Below are 17,526 nucleotides of genomic sequence, written 5' to 3'. Positions count from 1 at the left end.
GAAGGGGTAGAAATGAAGACACACAAAATAAGAGTGAAGGTCTCTAGTCTAGGGACTGAGTCTAGAGAGCTGGAAAAGAGCAAATGACCTGGGCCAGGCATGGTGGCACATGTTTTTAATCCTAGCACTTGGGAGGCAGAAGCAGGTGGATCTCTGTGAGTTGAACTCACCTGGTCTACACAGTAAGTTTCAGGCCAGCTGGGGCTACAGGGAAATCCTGTCTCAAAAAAAAAAAAAAAAAAAAAAAAAAAAGGCCAAATAAAGAGCAAATCACCTTCAGAGAAAGGGGACACAGGCTGTCCCACAGTCCAAGAGTGACATCAAACACAGGAGCTTACCTTTACAATCAGCAAGGAAAATCTGATGTCTAGCTTGGCCCTACTTATGTACATTATTGTTTTCACTTCAAACTGGGCCTGAGAACTGGGATGCATGAGTCCAGACTAGAGCTGAACTGTTGTGGCTGAGCTGTGCCCTGTCTACTATGTGTATGTAGAAACCCTAATGCCCAGGAACAAAGAATGTGGGCTAGCCTAACTGGTGTCCTTGTAAAAGAATAAGTCACAGAAAGGAAAAAGGGACATGTGGGCACAGAGGAATGGTCCTCAGAGGACACAGTAAGAGAATGGCAAGCCAGGAAAGGCCCCCAGAAGAAACCAACCCTGCGGATAGTTGATCTTGGACTTTTAGTCTCTAGAACAGTGAGCGGGGCAACCTCTGTTGTTCAAGCTGCCAAGTTCTGTGGTATTTTGTATGGCAGCCCTAGCAAACGAAGACCTGAGCCCTCTGCGTTCTATGAACCAGCCCTAATCCCTGCTGTGTAATGTGGCATGAAAATCCAGATATGAGTTCAAGTTCATCCTTCCCAGAGCCAAGGAGGTAAGGTGGGCTGGGCTTCCCTGGTCAGCTGATGACGGTCACCAGAGAGTCTATTTTCACTCCTGTTCATCTTGCGAGGGTCCTGACGGGCCCCAGGCCTCCTGCTCTCTTCAGAGTGCAGTTTCCATGTGTAGAGTCTTCTAGGGTACCTCCACCATCATGAATATCTTCTTCCTAGCTAGAAAGCACCTTCTGGATTCGTTCCCGAACTTCCTTTGGGCCCAAGGACACCATCATTTCAGCCACAGGAGGTCCTTGCTAAGAAAAGAAAGGAAAAACATAACTGAAGAAGGAATTCATGCCTAGCCCCAGTCTGCAGAAGATATCCCCAGACAGCCCTGACCTGCAGCCTGCAACCCAAGGAGCAGAGCATGTAATTATGACATTTTCTTTTTTCTGGAGTTTTTTGGTTGTTTTTATTGTTGTGGTGCTAGGGATCAACCACAGTGCTTCACGGATCCTAGGCAAATGCTTCATCACTAAGTTATACCTAAGACCTTATTGGTTTTAAACTTTTGATAAAGCTGGCTCCCAGGAGCCCGTTTTCCTGGATAAGGCAAACTGGTGATGTGTTATTCTCAATAACCTCTGTGGAAGCAGGGAATGTGTGCTTTGTTCACACAGTTTCCACAATACCTATCAAGGTGTTGGCACACAGAAGATGCTTAGTTACAGTCTGCTGACTGAATGAATGGAGTGGTCATGTTTCATTAGCTTTTTATTCCCTGAGCTGGCCTTAATGCCTGACAGTGAACATTAGCTAGAAGGGTCACTGAGGGGCTACAGGCAATAGTCCAGCCCACACCCCATCTCACCAGCTGTCCACTGAGGGCCACTCGAAGGAGCTTCATCACATTGCTGTACTTGGTACCTTCCAGGCCTTCTGAGAGCTTCTTCAGTTCTCCATTCAGCATATCCTGAGTTAGGCTCGAACCAGCTCTTTCTAAAAGCCTAGAAGACAGCCAGTTAGTATAAGGGGCCTATAGGGCTAATGGCAAGAGTGGGAGGGTGAACTTCACAAGACTATTAATCACCTACAGCACAAACCTGATTTTATGAGGGGTGTGAAAATAATCTACTGTTTCCTCTAGTCCATGCTGGGAAAGTTGCAAACAATGAAGAGACTAAACACACAGATCGCCCAATCAAGTGGGCAAGATATAAGGAGTAAGAGGACACCACAGGGCCAGCAAGATGGCTCAGCAGGTAAGGGTAACTTAATGACTTGAGTTCAACCCCCAGATCCCACCTGGTAGGAGAGAACCAATGCTCCTAAGTTGTCCTTGGACTTCCACTCCACCCTGCCCAAGGAAAATGTAAAAAATAAAGTAAAAATAAAGTAAAATAAAAACAAGACGACACCATAATAAGAGGATTCACTAGCTGCCATGTAATTGCTGTCTGTTTTCTCACCTGTAAAGTAGGGATAATGACAGTATGGGTACAGCACAGGGGGTAACAGCACTAAGTACAGTGCCTAAAGTCATGGCAAATACTCAAGAATATTAGATATTGGGGCTGGAGAGATGACTCAGAGGTTAAGAGCACTGGTTGCTCTTGCAGAGGACCCAGGTTTGGTCCACAGTACCCACATGGAAGCTAACAACCAGGGGATTTGACACCCTCTGCTGACCTCTGTGGGAACTGCACGACACGGGTGCACTTACATACAAGCAAGTAGAACACACATAATATAAAAAATAAAAATAGAGCACTTGGGAGGCAGGGGCAGGCAGATCTCTGTGAGATGGAGGCCACCCTGGTCTATGTAGTAAGCTCTAGGCCAGCTGTGACTACAGGGGGACCCTGTCTCAAAAACACCCAAAACACCCCACCCAAACCAATAAATAAATAAATATTGGGTATTATGTTTTGATAAAGTTTAAAAATTAGTTAGTACTGCTGGGCGTGGTGGTGCGCACCTTTAATCCCAACACTCGGGAGGCAGAGGCAGGCGAATCTCTGTGAGTTCAAGGCAGGCCTGGTCTACATAGTGAGTTCCAGGACAGCTGGGGCTGCAGGGAGACCCTAAAAAAAAAAAAAAAAAAAAAAAAAAAAAAAAAAAAAAAAAATTAGTATTTATTATATTCAACAGCTCAGAGATTGTGGAGGGGGACCTAAAAAGAAAACGTAGGAATGGGTTAGACACAGGATGCAAGAATGGATAATTTCTGAGAAACTACCTAAAATATGGCTTCAAAATTAGTCTTTGTGGGGCTGGAGAAATGGCTTAGCCCACTGGCTGCTCTTGCAGAGTAGGTTTGGTTCTCAGCATCCACATGGCAGCTAACAAATATCTATAACTCCAGTTCCAGGGGATCTGACGCCCTCTTCCGACCTCCATAGGCATTGCATGACACAGGTGCACTTAAACATATGCAGGCAATACACTCATACAGATAAAATTAAATAATAAATAAAATATTTTTCGCCGGGCATGTGGTGCATGCCTTTAAACCCAGCACTTGGGAGTCAGAGGCAGACAAATCTTTATGAGTTCAAGGTCAGCCTGGTCTACATAGTGAGTTCCAGGCGAGCTGAGCCTACAGGGAGATGCTGACTCAGACTTAAAAAGATAAATAAATAAAAGATTAAAAAATTTTTTAATTTATTATTTTTATGTGTATGCATGTATTGCCTGCATGTAGGTAAGTGCACACATGCCATGCAATGCCTGAGGAGGACAGAAGAGGCTGTCGGATCCCCTGGAACTGACGTTACGGACAGTTGCCATGTGGATGCTGGGATTCGAACCCAGGTCTTCTGCAAGAACAGCCAGTGTTCTTAACCACTGAGCCATCTCTCCAGCCCCACAAATAAAAGATTTTTTAAAAAAGATTAGTCTTTGGGGGAGGGGTACAGAGGAGCAGAAACAAAAGATTAGGAAACTGCAACTCCAGGAACAGCCCTGTGGCTAACTTGTTAGAACCTCTTTTCCTACAAATGGAAACAGGTAAGCATCTAAACTTCAGTGGGCCCGCAACCACTTTCATGTTCCTGGCAGTCTAGCCAAGATCCTTTCTCAAAAGTACATTTGAGCTTCGAGACATTCACAGTTGGTTAGAGGTGGACTTGTAGACCATCTGCCTCAGCTCTGACTGAGTCGTGGCAAGAGATGGGAGTGTGGTGGGTGAATACATTCCACAGCAGCCTTCCTGTTTCCTTAGGAGTTGGAGAGATGGCTCAGTGGTTCTCTGCTCTTTCAGAGAACCCAAGTTTGGTTCCTACCACCCATATCAGTTGGCTTATCACTGCCTGGAATCATCTGACACCCTCTCTGTGCTCTCTGTGCACTTGCAAGTATGTATCGCATACACAGATACACACATAAAATTTTTTAAATCTTATTTTTATTTCATGTGTATGAGTGTTTTTGCCTGCATGTATGTAAGTGAACCTGTGTCATGCAGTGCCCATAGAGGCCAGAAGTAGTGTGTCAGATCCCCCTGAACTGGAGTTAAAGATGGCTGTTAGCCTTCATGTGGGTGCTGGGAACAAAACCCAGGTCCTCTGAAAGAGCAGCTAGTGCTCTTACCACTGAGCTCCAGCCTCTGAAAAATAACCTTAAAAAAACCCAAAATGATTGTATTTGAAATTGCAACTTGAGATAACTGACAATTCTATATGAGCAGAATCCCTGCTCATGACAGGGTCCACACAACTGTGTCCTACATAGCAGTTCAGGGTGGAGAAGTACGGGCTTAGAGAACCGGCTTTATAAGTGATTTGAAAAAACAGGCTCTTAGTGCACACAGCTTTCCTTACCAACTGCCAGACTGTAGCAGCTGAGTCTCAAGTTAAGACAAAAATAAGCTAGGACCTATGGAATACATTGTAAGTCTAGCACTCCAGAGAAGGCAGGAGGATCAAGAATTCAAGGCCAGCCAAGTGTGGGGGTGCACTTGGGAGGCAGAGGCAGGTGGATCTCTGTGAGATTGAGCCCAGCCTGGTCTACATAGCAAGTGCCAGGCCAGCTGGCCTACAGGGAGATCCTGTCTCAAAAAGACCAGAAAGAAAAAAACCCACAAAATAAGAATTCAAGGCCAGCCTATAATACATCAGTCTTTGTCTCAAAATACCAAATAAGTAAATAAAAACAAATTACAAAACTAATCAGTTTAGCTAGGCATTGTAGCACACAACTTTAATCCCAGCACTCGGGAGGCAGAGGCAGACAGATCTCTGTGAGTTCAAGGCCAGCCTGGTCTACAAAGTGAGTTCCAGGCCAGCTTGGGCTACAGGGAGACCCTGTCTCAAAAAGGCCAAAACCACCCCCCTCCAAAATCTAACCACTTTTTACTCTGTGCCTGTGATGTGTGTATACACGTGTATATGTCCATGTATACACGCAGAAGCCAGAGGCAGATACCAAGTACACTCCTCTACTGTTCCACTTATTCCCACGAGACAGCATTTCTCACTGAACCTGTTGCTTGAGGTCTTAGTCTCATATCCCTCTCCATCTCCTCCTTGGGCTAGGCTGGTGTTCAGTTAACCCAAGCTATTCCCCTATGTGCCCTGCCCACCTCTCCCCCCACCCCCCGCCAGCACTGGGGTTACAGGTCTGTATGGTCACATCTGGATTTTTAAAAAAAATACTTTATTTATTATTTTTATTTTATGTGTATGTGTGTATTGCCTGCATGTAGGTAAGTACACCCATGTTGTGCAATGCCCTCGGAGGACAGAAGAGGCTGTCAGATCCCCTGGAACTGGAGTTACAGACAGTTGTCAGCTGCCATGTGGGCTCTGGGATTCGAACCTGGGTCTTCTGCAAGAACAACCAGTGTTCTTAACCGCTGAGCCATCTCTCCAGCCCACATCTGGATTTTTATCCAGGTTTTGGGACCCAAACTTAGGTCATTATGATTGCACAGTAAGCACCATTTCCCACTGAGCCATTTTCACAGCGTCCCCCGCCCCCATCCCTTTTTTGAGATAGTTTCACTATGTTGCCTAGGCTGGTCTTGAATGCCCAATCTTTTTAGTTTAGCTTTCTAAGCAGCTAAGATTATAGGAACATGCTACCATGGCCAGCGAAAGTAACCACTGTATTGCATCCCTGTTATGGTTTGAATGTTTGTCTTCCAAAGTTTGTATAATGAAAGCCTATCTCCCAAGATGATAGTATTAGGAGGGAGGACACTGAGGACAGAAAGAAAAAATGAGGAAAAAGACTTCCAGAGAGATTCCTATCCCCTTTGCCACAAGAGGGCACAGAGAAAAGACCAAAGAGAAAAAGAAGGCAGCCATGGCTAGACACTGCATCAGCCAGCACCTTGACTGTGGACTCCCAGCATCCAGAACTAGAAGAAATAAATGTCTGTTGTTTTCGGTACACAGTCTATGGTATTTTATTACAGCAGCTGCATTGAATAAAATCAATCATTACCCAGGCCACATGATCACTGCTATTTAAGAAATCAAGGAGGTGAAATTCTAAAAATATAAATTGCAATATAGGAAGAACATAGACATTCTTCCAATGCCACTGCATTAGGGGAAGCAGGCTGCCAAGCAACTGGAAGACAGGGCTCAGGCAATCTCTAATGGCAGCTCAGGGTACACTACAGCTAGCTCAGAGCTTGGCAAGATCACAAAAGGGATTTCTAGTGTCTGGCAACTCCTGACCATATTGGGTGTCAGTTTTTCTGACTTGAGTGGCAGACTCAGTGTTTCTGAAATCTAATCCATGGTAGGGATGAAGTTAAGACATTGAGTCTTGGTAAATCAGAATTATGAGCCCTACTATGGAATGTCCAAACTTAAGAGTATTATTGACAATACTGTCTTTTGAGCACTGATTCTTGGGATGGACTTGTAAGTATGCTTAGCAATATCTATGTAAGGTTATTCACCGCAGACTTATTTCTAACAGCAAAATTTAGAAGCAACCCAAATTTGGGACCAGCCTGGGCAGCATGTAGACCCTATCCCTTCCCCCACCTTTTTTTTTTTTTTTTTGTCTTTTAGAGACACAGTATCCCTGTAGCCCCAGGGAGCTTTGTAGCCCCTTGCAGTTCCAGGTGGCCTGGAACTCACTGAGAAGACCAGGTTGGCCTTGAACTCACAGAGATCCACCTACCTCTGCTGGTATTAAATGCATGCACTACCACGCCCAGCTGACCCTATCCCTTTTTGATTTTTGTTCCTTTGTTCAGTTTTGAGACAGGGTCTCCCTGTAGCCACAGCTGGCCTGGAACTCACTAAGTAGATGAGGCTGGCCTCAAATTGACAGAGATCCACCTGCCTCTGCCTCCCAGCTTCAGACCTTATCTCTTAAAAAGAAAAAAAAAATTGTGCCTTTAGTCCCAGCACTAATGAGGCATACATTTACATACATAAGAAAGAAAGAAAGAAAAGAAAGAAAGAAAGAAAGAAAGAAAGGAGAAAGAGCCCAATGCTGTGACTTAAAGTAGATATATGTGTATGTATATGCATATAGTGTACATGGTATACTAAATAGTACACTGGGGCTAGGGATGTGGATCAGCTAGCAAAGTGTTTACCTAACACCTAGGCTCAGCTCTCAGCACAAACTAATTGGGCATGGTGATGCACATCTGTATTCCCAGCATTCAGGAAAAACAGAAGGATCAGAAGTTCAAAGTCAGCCTTGACTACATAGTGAGTCTGGGGCCAGCCTAGGCTATATGTCTTGAGATACTGACTAAAAAATAAATAAATATGCATATTGTAAACAAAGAACATTTTGCTATTATTTTCTAGTATGATCTTTATAACAAAACAGAAGTACAATGAAACCTATAAATTTTGCTGCACAGCATCCACAGATCCACAGTACCTTTCTGATACTAGTACCCCAACCTCCATGGGGAGTTTTCCATCTCCTATTCTCAGCTCATGCGCCTACCTTTTGTGGGGGGGGCGGTGAGGGGGTAATCAAGTACACTGCAAGGGAGCAGTGATGGACTAAACAGTAAGTAGAATACTGCTTGACAAAACCTAATTTGAAAATGTCTAGAACGTGGGGTGTGAGAGAGATGTGAAAGCAGAGGGGACTTCTGCGGGGACGAAGGGGATCAGTGAGGGGTGGAGAGAAGGGATGAGAGAAAGAACTGGAAGCATGAATGTGAACAAGATACAGTGATCTATATATGTATGAAAATGTCACTATGAAACCCACTTTTAGGAAGAGCCAGGTTATCATTCCCTTACAGACAGAAGGAAAAAGAGGCTCTGGGAACACCACCTGGCCAAAGTGAAACCACCTGAGAAGAAAAACCCTGGAAGTGGCAGAGCTGGGATGTTGCCAAAATGGGTCTGAGTCACTGAGCCCACTGCCTATGTCCAGGAAGAGCCTGGGTTCTTTGGGTTGCCCTCCTAACCTGAGAGGCCAGTGAGTGAGCTCTTTTCTGCTTGCTGTAGGTATATGCAGGGGGCCAACAGCCACGTCCTGAAGGAAGGAGGCAAGGGCAGTGAGCAAGACAGGGTGTAGAATGGTACAGGGTCTGTGCACACTCACCCCAGCACATGCTTGGCAATGATATCCACCTTCTCTGAGTCAGCACCCAGCTGGGCTCGACCCACAGCAGGGCGAGTCCACAGGTAGGAGTACTTTGGGGAGACCAGATCTTCAAGGCGGCAGACATGGCCCTGGGGAGGGAGGGAGGCAGTCATTACTTACACTGGGACAGGGTTCAGAAAACCCCAAAAGGGAAAGGAGCCCCCAAACCCACACCTGTCGCAGCAGGATGATCCTCTCCACATAGGCTGGGTCCAGAACACCCTTGTCTTGCAGCTGGTTCCTGAAGGTGTTCTTCACCAAGGCCTGCAGCTTCTCTACCAGCTGGCGCCTCTGGGTCTCATTGCTCACCAGTCGTTGGAGGTGCAACCTGAGGGGGAAGGGGCTTCCCTGATACTGGCACCCCAGCTCCACCCAAGCCCTCTACCCTCAGGGGAGCACCTGGAATTTTAAGAATGCCATGTCTGCAGACCCTACCTTTATGCTAAAAACAGGATTTTCTTGATATATCTAAAAGGAGCAGGACTTGACCAAGGTCAGTGAGAGCCACCCTGAGTGTCCAGGAGGTAAGCAGACGTGGTTTGTTTTCAGTGTTCTTTTCCTCCCTCCTTTCACTTTCTCTTTTTGAAGTGCTAAGGAATCATATCCAAAGCCTCATGCGTGCTAAGTAAGCACTCTCCCACTGAACTCCATCCAGCCCTCTGGCTGTTATTTTATACTCAGAGATCACATTAAGGAGTGTTCTTGCTTCCCTTGGGAAATAAGTAGCTCCAGGTGCCAAGGGCCCCGAGCTGGACAGCTTTAACTGGCTGGAGCAGGCTGGCTCAGACTTTAGAGGCCTCCAGTTGCCCTGTCCCTCCCTCCCTGGTGTCTCACCATTCTCCCTCTACAAGCACCTGCGTTTACAAAGCCCAATCTGGGAGTATCTGCTGCCTAGCCATAATTGAATTATAGGCCTTTGGCACAAGAAGAGAGGTCAAAAACTGGATTTCTCGGATTTGGAGCAGAGGGCTTACAGTTTCAAACCTGGGTTTTCTTATTGGTTCAGACTTTCTCTTCTTTGGAATGCTAATTGCCTGCTTTTGTTTTTGCTTTCAGAGCAGCAATGCCTCAAAGACTCCAATCCTTAGATCAAGCCCCACCATCCTCAGTCCCTTTCCCTGGCAGGATTAGAGGGGCCAAGATGAGATGGAGCAGTGCAGAACCGAGGACCATTCTGAATCACGCAGCCCCTTGTCTGTGTCAGAGGAAAGCCAGGTAGTAAGGTAGCGGGGAGCAGCTCACCAGCTCTAGAATGGGGCAGGCCAAGTACAAAACCTGCCTGCTAGGAGTCTGCAGCAAGTCACATGACCCTGGGAGTCTGGGGAGCCTCATCCATTACAGGACGAGTGGGCTTCCTGCACAGACATGGTGGCAGTGAGGAATAAACATGCAAATACGTGCAGGATACTGATGCCAAGGCCTAGAAGTCACATCTTGGGGCTGCAGGCCTGAGGGGGGTCTCAGACGAGAGCAGAAGGACAAGACCCCATGGGAGGCTATTTAGAATAGTCTGACCAAAAACTGATTAAAACCTTTTTGCTGTGTTTTTGTGTTTGAGACAGGGTCTATGTAGCCTAGGCTAGTCTAGAATTCTCTATCGTGTTGCCTCAGCCTCCTGAATGCTGATTACAGGCATGTGCCACCACATCTGGCTGAAAAATAAAATTTTTTAAGGTGTTATAGAAAACATATGTAGCTAGACCAGGCAGTAGGAAGAAAAAACCAGGGAACCCTCCTGGCCATGCCTGAAATAACACATGCCAAGTCCAGAGCTAAATAAATGTTAATAACTATTCCCAATTTCATATGCTTCCAGTCCTACTGCTGCTGTGACTAACATACTTACTATTTCTGAAATAAGTATGGCAGAGACTTAATGAAACGACGGAGAAGCATCAAGGTAATTCAGCTTGGCTAAATTAGGCCTGTGGGCATCAGTCCCAAAGCTTCTTCCCTCCCCAGGCAACAACCCACTTCCAGCTTTCTTCTGGTTACCCCTGGACCTCAGGAAGGCCTGCAAGGCACCATAAAGCATCTTCTCCGACCTGACTCCACTTCCCCCTGAAACATCACCTCTCTGTAATATAAAAGGCAGCCACACTGCATTGACATATTATACTGCATTCACTCTTGCAGGCCCCATGCAAGAGATGCCTCACTGTTTACTGTGTAAATTTGGAGTAGCCATTTAAATTGTCTTGGCCCCGTCATCAGTAATAACCAGCAAAACGACAGAAATGACCCCACAGGTCTGATGGGAGAAGTGAATGAAGTCACATTCTTAAAACAACTGTAGGTGTGCTGGATGTGGTGGTGTAAACCTTTAATCTCAGGCAGAGGTAGGCAGATCCCTGTGAATTTGAGGACAGCTGGGTCTACATAGTGAGTTCCAGGCCAGCTCGGGTTACAGGGAGATCCTATCTCAAAAAGACCAAAAAAACAAAAAACAAAAAACAACAAAGAACTGCAGGTGTGTTATCATGCTAGCACACTATTACAATCTGAGCACTTGAGAGATGGAGGCGAGAGGATCAGGAGTTCAAGATAATCCTGGTCTACATAGTGAGTTTGAGGTTAGTCTGTGCTACATGAGAGACTGTCTTAAAAGAGAAGATGTGGGGCTGGAGAGATGGCTCAACGGTTAAGAACACTGGTTGTTCTTGCAGAAGACCCAGGTTTGAATCCCAGCACCCACAAGGCAGCTAACAACCGTCTGAAACTCCAGGCCCAGGGGATGCGACAGTTTCTTCTGACCTTCGCGGGCCTTGCACGACTCAGGTGCACTTACCTACACGCAGGCAATACACGCATACACATAAAATAAAAATAAGTGCTCGCTTTGGCTGCACATATACTAACATTAGAACGATACAAAGAAGATTAATATGGCCCCTGTGTAAGGATGAAATGCAAATTCACGAAGCATTTCTTATTTTTTGGCCAGGTGTGGTAGTGCACGCCTTTAATCCCAGCACTTGGGAGGCAGAGCCAGGCAGATCTCTGTGAGTTCAAGGCCAGTCTGGTCTACATAGTGAGTTCCAGGACAGCTGGGGCTACAGGGAGACCTTCTCAAAAAACCAAAAAAAAAAAAAAAAAAAAGAAGATGCTTGTCCCCAAGCTAGTGCTCAAGAAAAGGCACCAGAAATTCCCTCCCTGTCCACCTCCAGTATGCCCACCCCAGTGGATTTACCACCGATGATGTCAACAATGATCTGAACTGGAACCACAGTAGAAGTTTCAAAGTAAAGAACTACTTCAACTACCAGAAACCTAAAAGAATAAGTTGTTGCCATGAGACAGTACTGGGCTGGAGTAGACACAAGAGTGACACTAAATGGTAGTATCCAGGCTTTGGGAGTTAGCAAAATCTATGCAAGGGGTAACCAGGAACAGAATGGTAATGATAAAACCAGCCCCTAGAATTTGCAGAATCCTTTCAGTGTGCCAGGGGCTGTGCAAAATGTCTTTACACAAAGAGGAACTGGAGGTCCAAGAGGCTAGGTAATTCAGTTATGGCTATGGAGCCCCAACTACCACAGCCAAAGGCAAAATCAGGCATGTGAAGGGCTGGAGAGATGGTTCAGCAGTTAAGAGCACTGGCTGAGGAGTACCAGATTCAGTTTCCAGCACCCACATTTAACAACTCTCTGTAACTCCAGTTCCAGGGGATCTGACAACCTCTTCCAGTCTCTGAAGGCACTGCACGACACAAGTGCACTTACACACATCAGGCAAAACACTCATTCACACACACACACACATACACACTATATAAGGATAGATAGAGATATATACACATCAGGCATGTGTGACTGTAGGGTCTACGATACTTAGACCTTTCAATCTGGGGACTTGTCATGGGCAAGAAGGCCCTTCTATCAGGGGCACTCTATGCTACTCACTCTTTTTAACTTTATTAATTAATTAATTAATGTCTTTTTGAGACAGGGTCTCCCTGTAGCTCCAGCTGTCCTGGAACTTACTATGTAGACAGGGCTGGCCTTGAACTCACAGAAATCCGCCTGCCTCTGCCTCCTGAGTGCTGGGACTAAAGGTGTGTGCCACCACGCCTGGCTTAACTTTATTTTTTTAAGGCAGGGACTTGCTATATGTAACACAAGCTGGCCTAGAATTTACAATCCTCCTGTCTCAGCTTTCCAAGTGCTGGGATTACAGGTATGCACCATGCTGTCTGGCTCATCCACTCACCTATTGAATTCTGGAAGCTTCTCTAGGTCCAGCAGGGCTGAGTGGCAGGCGATGCGGGTCAGGTCGAACTGTTTTGTCAGCTCCGGCAGAGTCCTGCCCATCTGGTTCTCTGTAAGTCAGGCCCACCCAGCTGCTCAGCTTCACTCTTCTATTTCTTTATTTCTGTTCTTCCTCTTATTTTTCTTTCTGCATTGCACAGGATGGCCTATAGGTTTCCATCCTCTTGCTTCAGTTTCCCTCATAGCATAGCTGGGATTACAGGTGCTGGGCACAGAGCCCTGCCCTACTTCCACTTTCAAACACAGGAAGGCTGAGTAAGCAGAGTTCTCCATTCCACTTGGATCAAAGGGCCAGATCAAGGGCCTGAATTGATACATAAGTGGGTAGAAGTCAAATCCCTTTTACAGTGAGCCTTCATTTTCAGAAAGTACTGTCACCAAGGGAACTAAAAGTTGGCCAGTAATCAAGTAAAAGCTATTCTCATTCCCCTAAGGGGCATGTGCTGCAAGAAATGTGTGCCCTCTTCTGCTCCAGCTGGTTAGAGTGGGGTTAGGCCACAGTGTATCCTACAAGCTTCCTACTTAATGCCACAGTGAGAACCTCAATGCTGGAGGCTGCTGCTTTCCTGTCTTGAGACAGTTTTGCCACTATATAGTCCAGACTGACCTCAAATTAGCAATCTCCCTGCTGTAGCATGTCTAGTATTGGGTTTCCAATCTATACCCAGATTGGAAACTGCTTTTTTTATTTATTAAACTTAAAGGGTTTTTAAAATTTATTTTTATTTTATGTATGAGTGTTTTGCCTGCATGTAAGTATATCTATGTCATGCAATGCCTGAAGAGGCTAGAAGAAGGCATCAGATTCCCTGGACCTGAAGTTAAGGATGGTTGTTACCCACCATATCAGTGTGGGAACCCAACCTGGGTCCTCTGCAAGAGCAGACAGTGCTCTTAACTACTGAGCCATTTCTCCAGCTGCTTCTTTTTAAAAATATTTTAATTTATACATATATGTGGCTATGTTATGTATGCGTGGGTGCCAGTGGAGGCCAAAGAGGGTATTGTTTCCCCTGAAATTGGAGTCATAGGTGGTTGTAAGCCATCCAATGTGCGTGCTAGAAACTGAACTCAGTTCCTCCAAAAGGCAGCAAGTGCTCTTAACCATTCAGCCATCTCTCCAGCCCCCTAGACACAGCTTCTTTATGAGCAGCAACCCCTTTCTGTGCAGTTAGAGGGCACTGTGGTCAGGCATAGGCTTTAAGTGCTATATTCCTTTTAACAATGTGACTCTGGCAAGTTACTCAACCTCCCTGAGCTCAAAATCATCTTACAAACCGGGATTACCAAGTACCTACTTCTGAAGGATATTTTAAGGATTAGATAAAATGAATAGAATGAACAGTAAGCAAACTATTACTGTCATGGTTTCAGAAATCTTGCCACAAGAAGTCATCCTATTTGGTCCTTGGTTCTTCAAGACTTAGCTGCAAGCCCAGAATAAACTAGATTCACAGGAACTCCAGTAATACTGTTACATATAAACTTGCATTATTACAGTAATCATGGGGTCTAGAGCTTTTCCACCTATGGTGTGGAAACTAGCAGTGGCTTGTTCCTTGTATTTAAAAGCTCAATAACTCCTAATTAACCCTACAAGACAGACCCTTAGTTTCATCATATGGATGAGGTTAATGACACTCTAGCTCTTTGAAGGTAGGGACTACTGTGTTCATTAGAACCCCATTCCTTACCAACAATAAGGCTGTGTGGGAAAACTGAGTGAGGGAACATAGTTGTGTGGTTCAATAAACATGGTTGACTAGAATAATGAACTTGTGCAAAATCATGTTGCAGGAAGGCAGAAAAGCTTGGACTGACAAAGCAGGCCTGCCTGTACTAGAGTGCCTGCTCTGCACTGCCACACTGGGCCACCATGGCCACTCTGGTGTATAGGTACCTGCAAACCCCGAGCCACAGTTGGTGATGATGTCGAGCAAAGCTTCAGGGAGAAAGCCAGTGGCAGCAAAGTGCTCCAGGAAAATGTCCCCTTGCCTCTTAGACAGCTTGCTGCCATCCCTATTGAGGAGCAGGGGCAGGTGAGCAAATTGAGGTGGCTGCCAGCCCAGGGCCTGGTAGAGGAGCAGATGCTTAGAGGTAGAGATGAGCCATTCTGAGCCCCGCAGCACATGGCTGATGCCCATGTGGTGGTCATCCACCACGCAGGCCAGGTGATAGGTGGGGAAGCCATCGCTCTTCAGGATGACTGGGTCCCCCTCTACACTGGCTACTTCATGCTGAGTCCAGCCATGTATGAGGTCCTGGAAGGCTGGTACTGCCTCCTCCAGGCGGAAGCGGACAGCAGGCTTGGGGTTCTTGGCCAGTTTCTGGGCCACCTGTGCCGAGCTCAGGTTCCGACATCGGTTGTCATACCTGTCAGGAAGCAGAACAGCAGAGTAACTGAAAGAACCATTGGTGGACAGGCATCCCACTTGTCCTGAGGTTTTGATTTTCTTGCTTTGGTCCTGGCTGGTCTGGAATAAGCTATGTAGACCAGGATAGCCTCAAACTCAAAAAAGAGATCTGCCTGCCTCTACCTCCTGAGTGCTGAAATTAAAGGCAAGTGCCATCATGCCCAGCTGAAGTTCTAATTTTTATTTGCAGTGGCAGGGATTTAACCCAGGGCCCTGTGCAGGCTAAGGAAGCATTCTATTACTGAATCATAACCCCAGCCCACCTTTGTATCCAATAGCTAAGGACATCAGGCAACTCATTTACCTCTTGAGGTATTTCCTCTGTCCAGAATGGGGATAATAAGTTGTATAGGGTAACACAGTGTGGTAGATACTGTGTGCTGTCCCTTTTCACTTGCCAAGAAGGGCATGGAATAGACGAGTATAGCTAATCCTGCAATCTCATGGCCTGATACCAGTAACCAGATCAAGTAGGAATGTAACCCCAACCTATTCACTGAGAATCAAAGAAAACAACACTTGGAGAGTAAGGAAAGGCAAAGTCCTGGGAAAGATTTTTCTCCCTAATGAAAAAAAAAGTCCTGTAAGGACTTCCTGTGTGGAAGTTGTCCTATATAAAGGGCCATGTTGCTGTTGCTGCCCCTACCTATAATTACAAGAGAGTAGGCAAAGGCCTTCAACAAGCAGGGTAGTCAGCAAGGCAGAGCAATCAGCAGGGAGGACAGTCAGCATGCTGGCCAGTCAGAGAGGTCGCCACAGAGCGCTGATGTCTTGAGGCTCTCTTCTTAGTCTAGAGTCACTCACTTCGAGATTCCCACAGGATGAAAACAGGAAGGTGTGTGGCTCATGTGCTCCCTACTCAAAGTGGGTGTGTAATCCACCAGAATCAGCTCCACTTGGGAACTTGTGAGAAATGCAGGCCCAAACTTCACTTCTGGTGAGCCAGAACCTGCAGGGCAACCAGATCCCCAGCTGATTTGTCTTATGCAGGGAGAGCAGGGAAGTCTGGTTTGTTATCTTAAAAACATTTGTTTATGCTGGGCATGGTGGTGCACACCTTTAATCCCAGCATTTGGGAGGCAGAGGCAGGCTGATCTCTGTGAGTTCAAAGCCAGCCTGGCCAGTTGGGGCTACACAGAAATCCTGTCTCAAAAAAAAAAAATTGTTTATAAATTATGTGCATATGAGTATATCTGTATGTGGGTAAGTGCACATCAGTGCGGGTGCCTAAGGAGGCAAGAGGCATCAGATCCCCTGGAGCTGGAGTTATAGGTGGTTGTGAGCCTTAAGATACCGGTGCTGGGAATAAAACACTGGTCCTGTGCAAGAACAGTATGCATTCTTAAGTGCTGAGCCATCTCTCCAGCTCCCTGATTTGCCACTTACATTTTTTTTCTTTTTTTAAAGAACTTATTTTATTTTCCTTATTATTATTTTTTAAAATATGTATGAGTATATTGTCTGCATGTGTTTAAGTGAACCCATGTTGTGCAATACCTGTGGAGGTCAGAAGGCATGGGATCCCATGGAACTCAAGTTACGGATGGTTGTTTGCTGCCATATGGGTGCTGGGAATTGAACCCGGGCCTTCTGTAAGAGCAGTCAGTGCTCTTAACTGTGGAGCCATCTCTCCAGTCCCTCCTTATTTATTTTTAAATCACTACTGTGTTACTACAAAGGGTGACTAGTTGTCCCTGGGATCCAAGATGCCTCACCATGTGGCCCTGGTCCACACTGGCAGAGTTGCAGGACTGCCAGGGTTGATGGGGACAGGTGTCAGGGCAAGGACTGTCACTATGAACTGCTTAGGGAACAGTTGGGACCTAGCAAGCATGAGACTTTCCAGAAGAAGGCTGTGTCACATACCAGGGAGGGGCTGGGCCTGGAAGGACACATGGGTTGGAGGGGGTGGGGGTTGAAGGCTGTGCGAAGGGCCAGTTTGTCCCTAAGAGTGGGTCTCAGCTGGACTAGGCCCTCTCAGAGGGACAGTGAAGGGTCATTCTGGCCTTCATTGGAGTGTAGCATAGCAAGTTTGGGTTGTTGATATTGCACTTGAGACACAGCACGGAAGAGGGGTGGCATTGTGAGGCCTTCAAGGTAGCACATAGATCATGAGACAGATAGCAGGCTGGTGACCTAGAATGGATCACTTCTGTGATCTTGATCTCTATGGGGCAGGACCCTGAGGCCCTTTCCAGTTAGAACAGAGCCTGCAGTCCACATGACTGGAGACTGGGTGTCCCCATCTGTCAATTAGGGTCACTGACACATTCCATCTCCACATGGGAAGGGGCCATCTTGACATGAATAGGAACTGTCCAGCAAAGCTGTGCTCTTTAGCAGATGGGGACACAGAAGAGGGGCGGAAGAGCCTGGGTGACAGCCTACCACTCATAGCTATTTCTGGCTGGTGACAGGTCCTGTGTGGTTGTGTTTG

The 17,526-nt window shown here is 46.2% G+C and overlaps 1 protein-coding gene and 1 non-coding gene across 5 annotated transcripts in view; one reads left to right on the top strand and one right to left on the bottom strand.

Moving 5' to 3' along the window:
• Positions 1 to 217: 217 nt before the first annotated feature.
• Ears2 (glutamyl-tRNA synthetase 2, mitochondrial) overlaps positions 218 to 17,526 on the bottom strand; it is a 33,409-nt gene continuing 16,100 nt past the window's right edge. For 3 of the 4 annotated variants that reach the window (XM_029568680.1, XM_029568682.1, XM_029568681.1), the window contains 6 exons: positions 14,576 to 15,048; positions 12,617 to 12,725; positions 8,582 to 8,750; positions 8,366 to 8,496; positions 1,695 to 1,830; positions 218 to 1,137 (listed from right to left, as the gene is read on the bottom strand). In XM_029568680.1, coding sequence (XP_029424540.1) covers positions 1,054 to 1,137; positions 1,695 to 1,830; positions 8,366 to 8,496; positions 8,582 to 8,750; positions 12,617 to 12,725; positions 14,576 to 15,048 — 1,102 coding nt within the window. In that variant the 3' untranslated portion in view covers positions 218 to 1,053. The remainder of the gene's footprint in view (positions 1,138 to 1,694; positions 1,831 to 8,365; positions 8,497 to 8,581; positions 8,751 to 12,616; positions 12,726 to 14,575; positions 15,049 to 17,526) is intronic. The other variant, XM_008843815.3, reaches the window with a different exon arrangement.
• On the top strand, positions 11,238 to 11,344 carry LOC115072171. Its single transcript, XR_003851237.1, has one exon. It is a non-coding gene; the product is annotated as a U6 spliceosomal RNA (small nuclear RNA).

The sequence above is a fragment of the Nannospalax galili genome, unplaced genomic scaffold (genome assembly GCF_000622305.1).
Source record: "Nannospalax galili isolate Female #2095 unplaced genomic scaffold, S.galili_v1.0 scaffold381, whole genome shotgun sequence".
Lineage (NCBI taxonomy): Eukaryota > Metazoa > Chordata > Mammalia > Rodentia > Spalacidae > Nannospalax > Nannospalax galili.
This window is presented reverse-complemented; position numbering and strand designations above follow the sequence as displayed.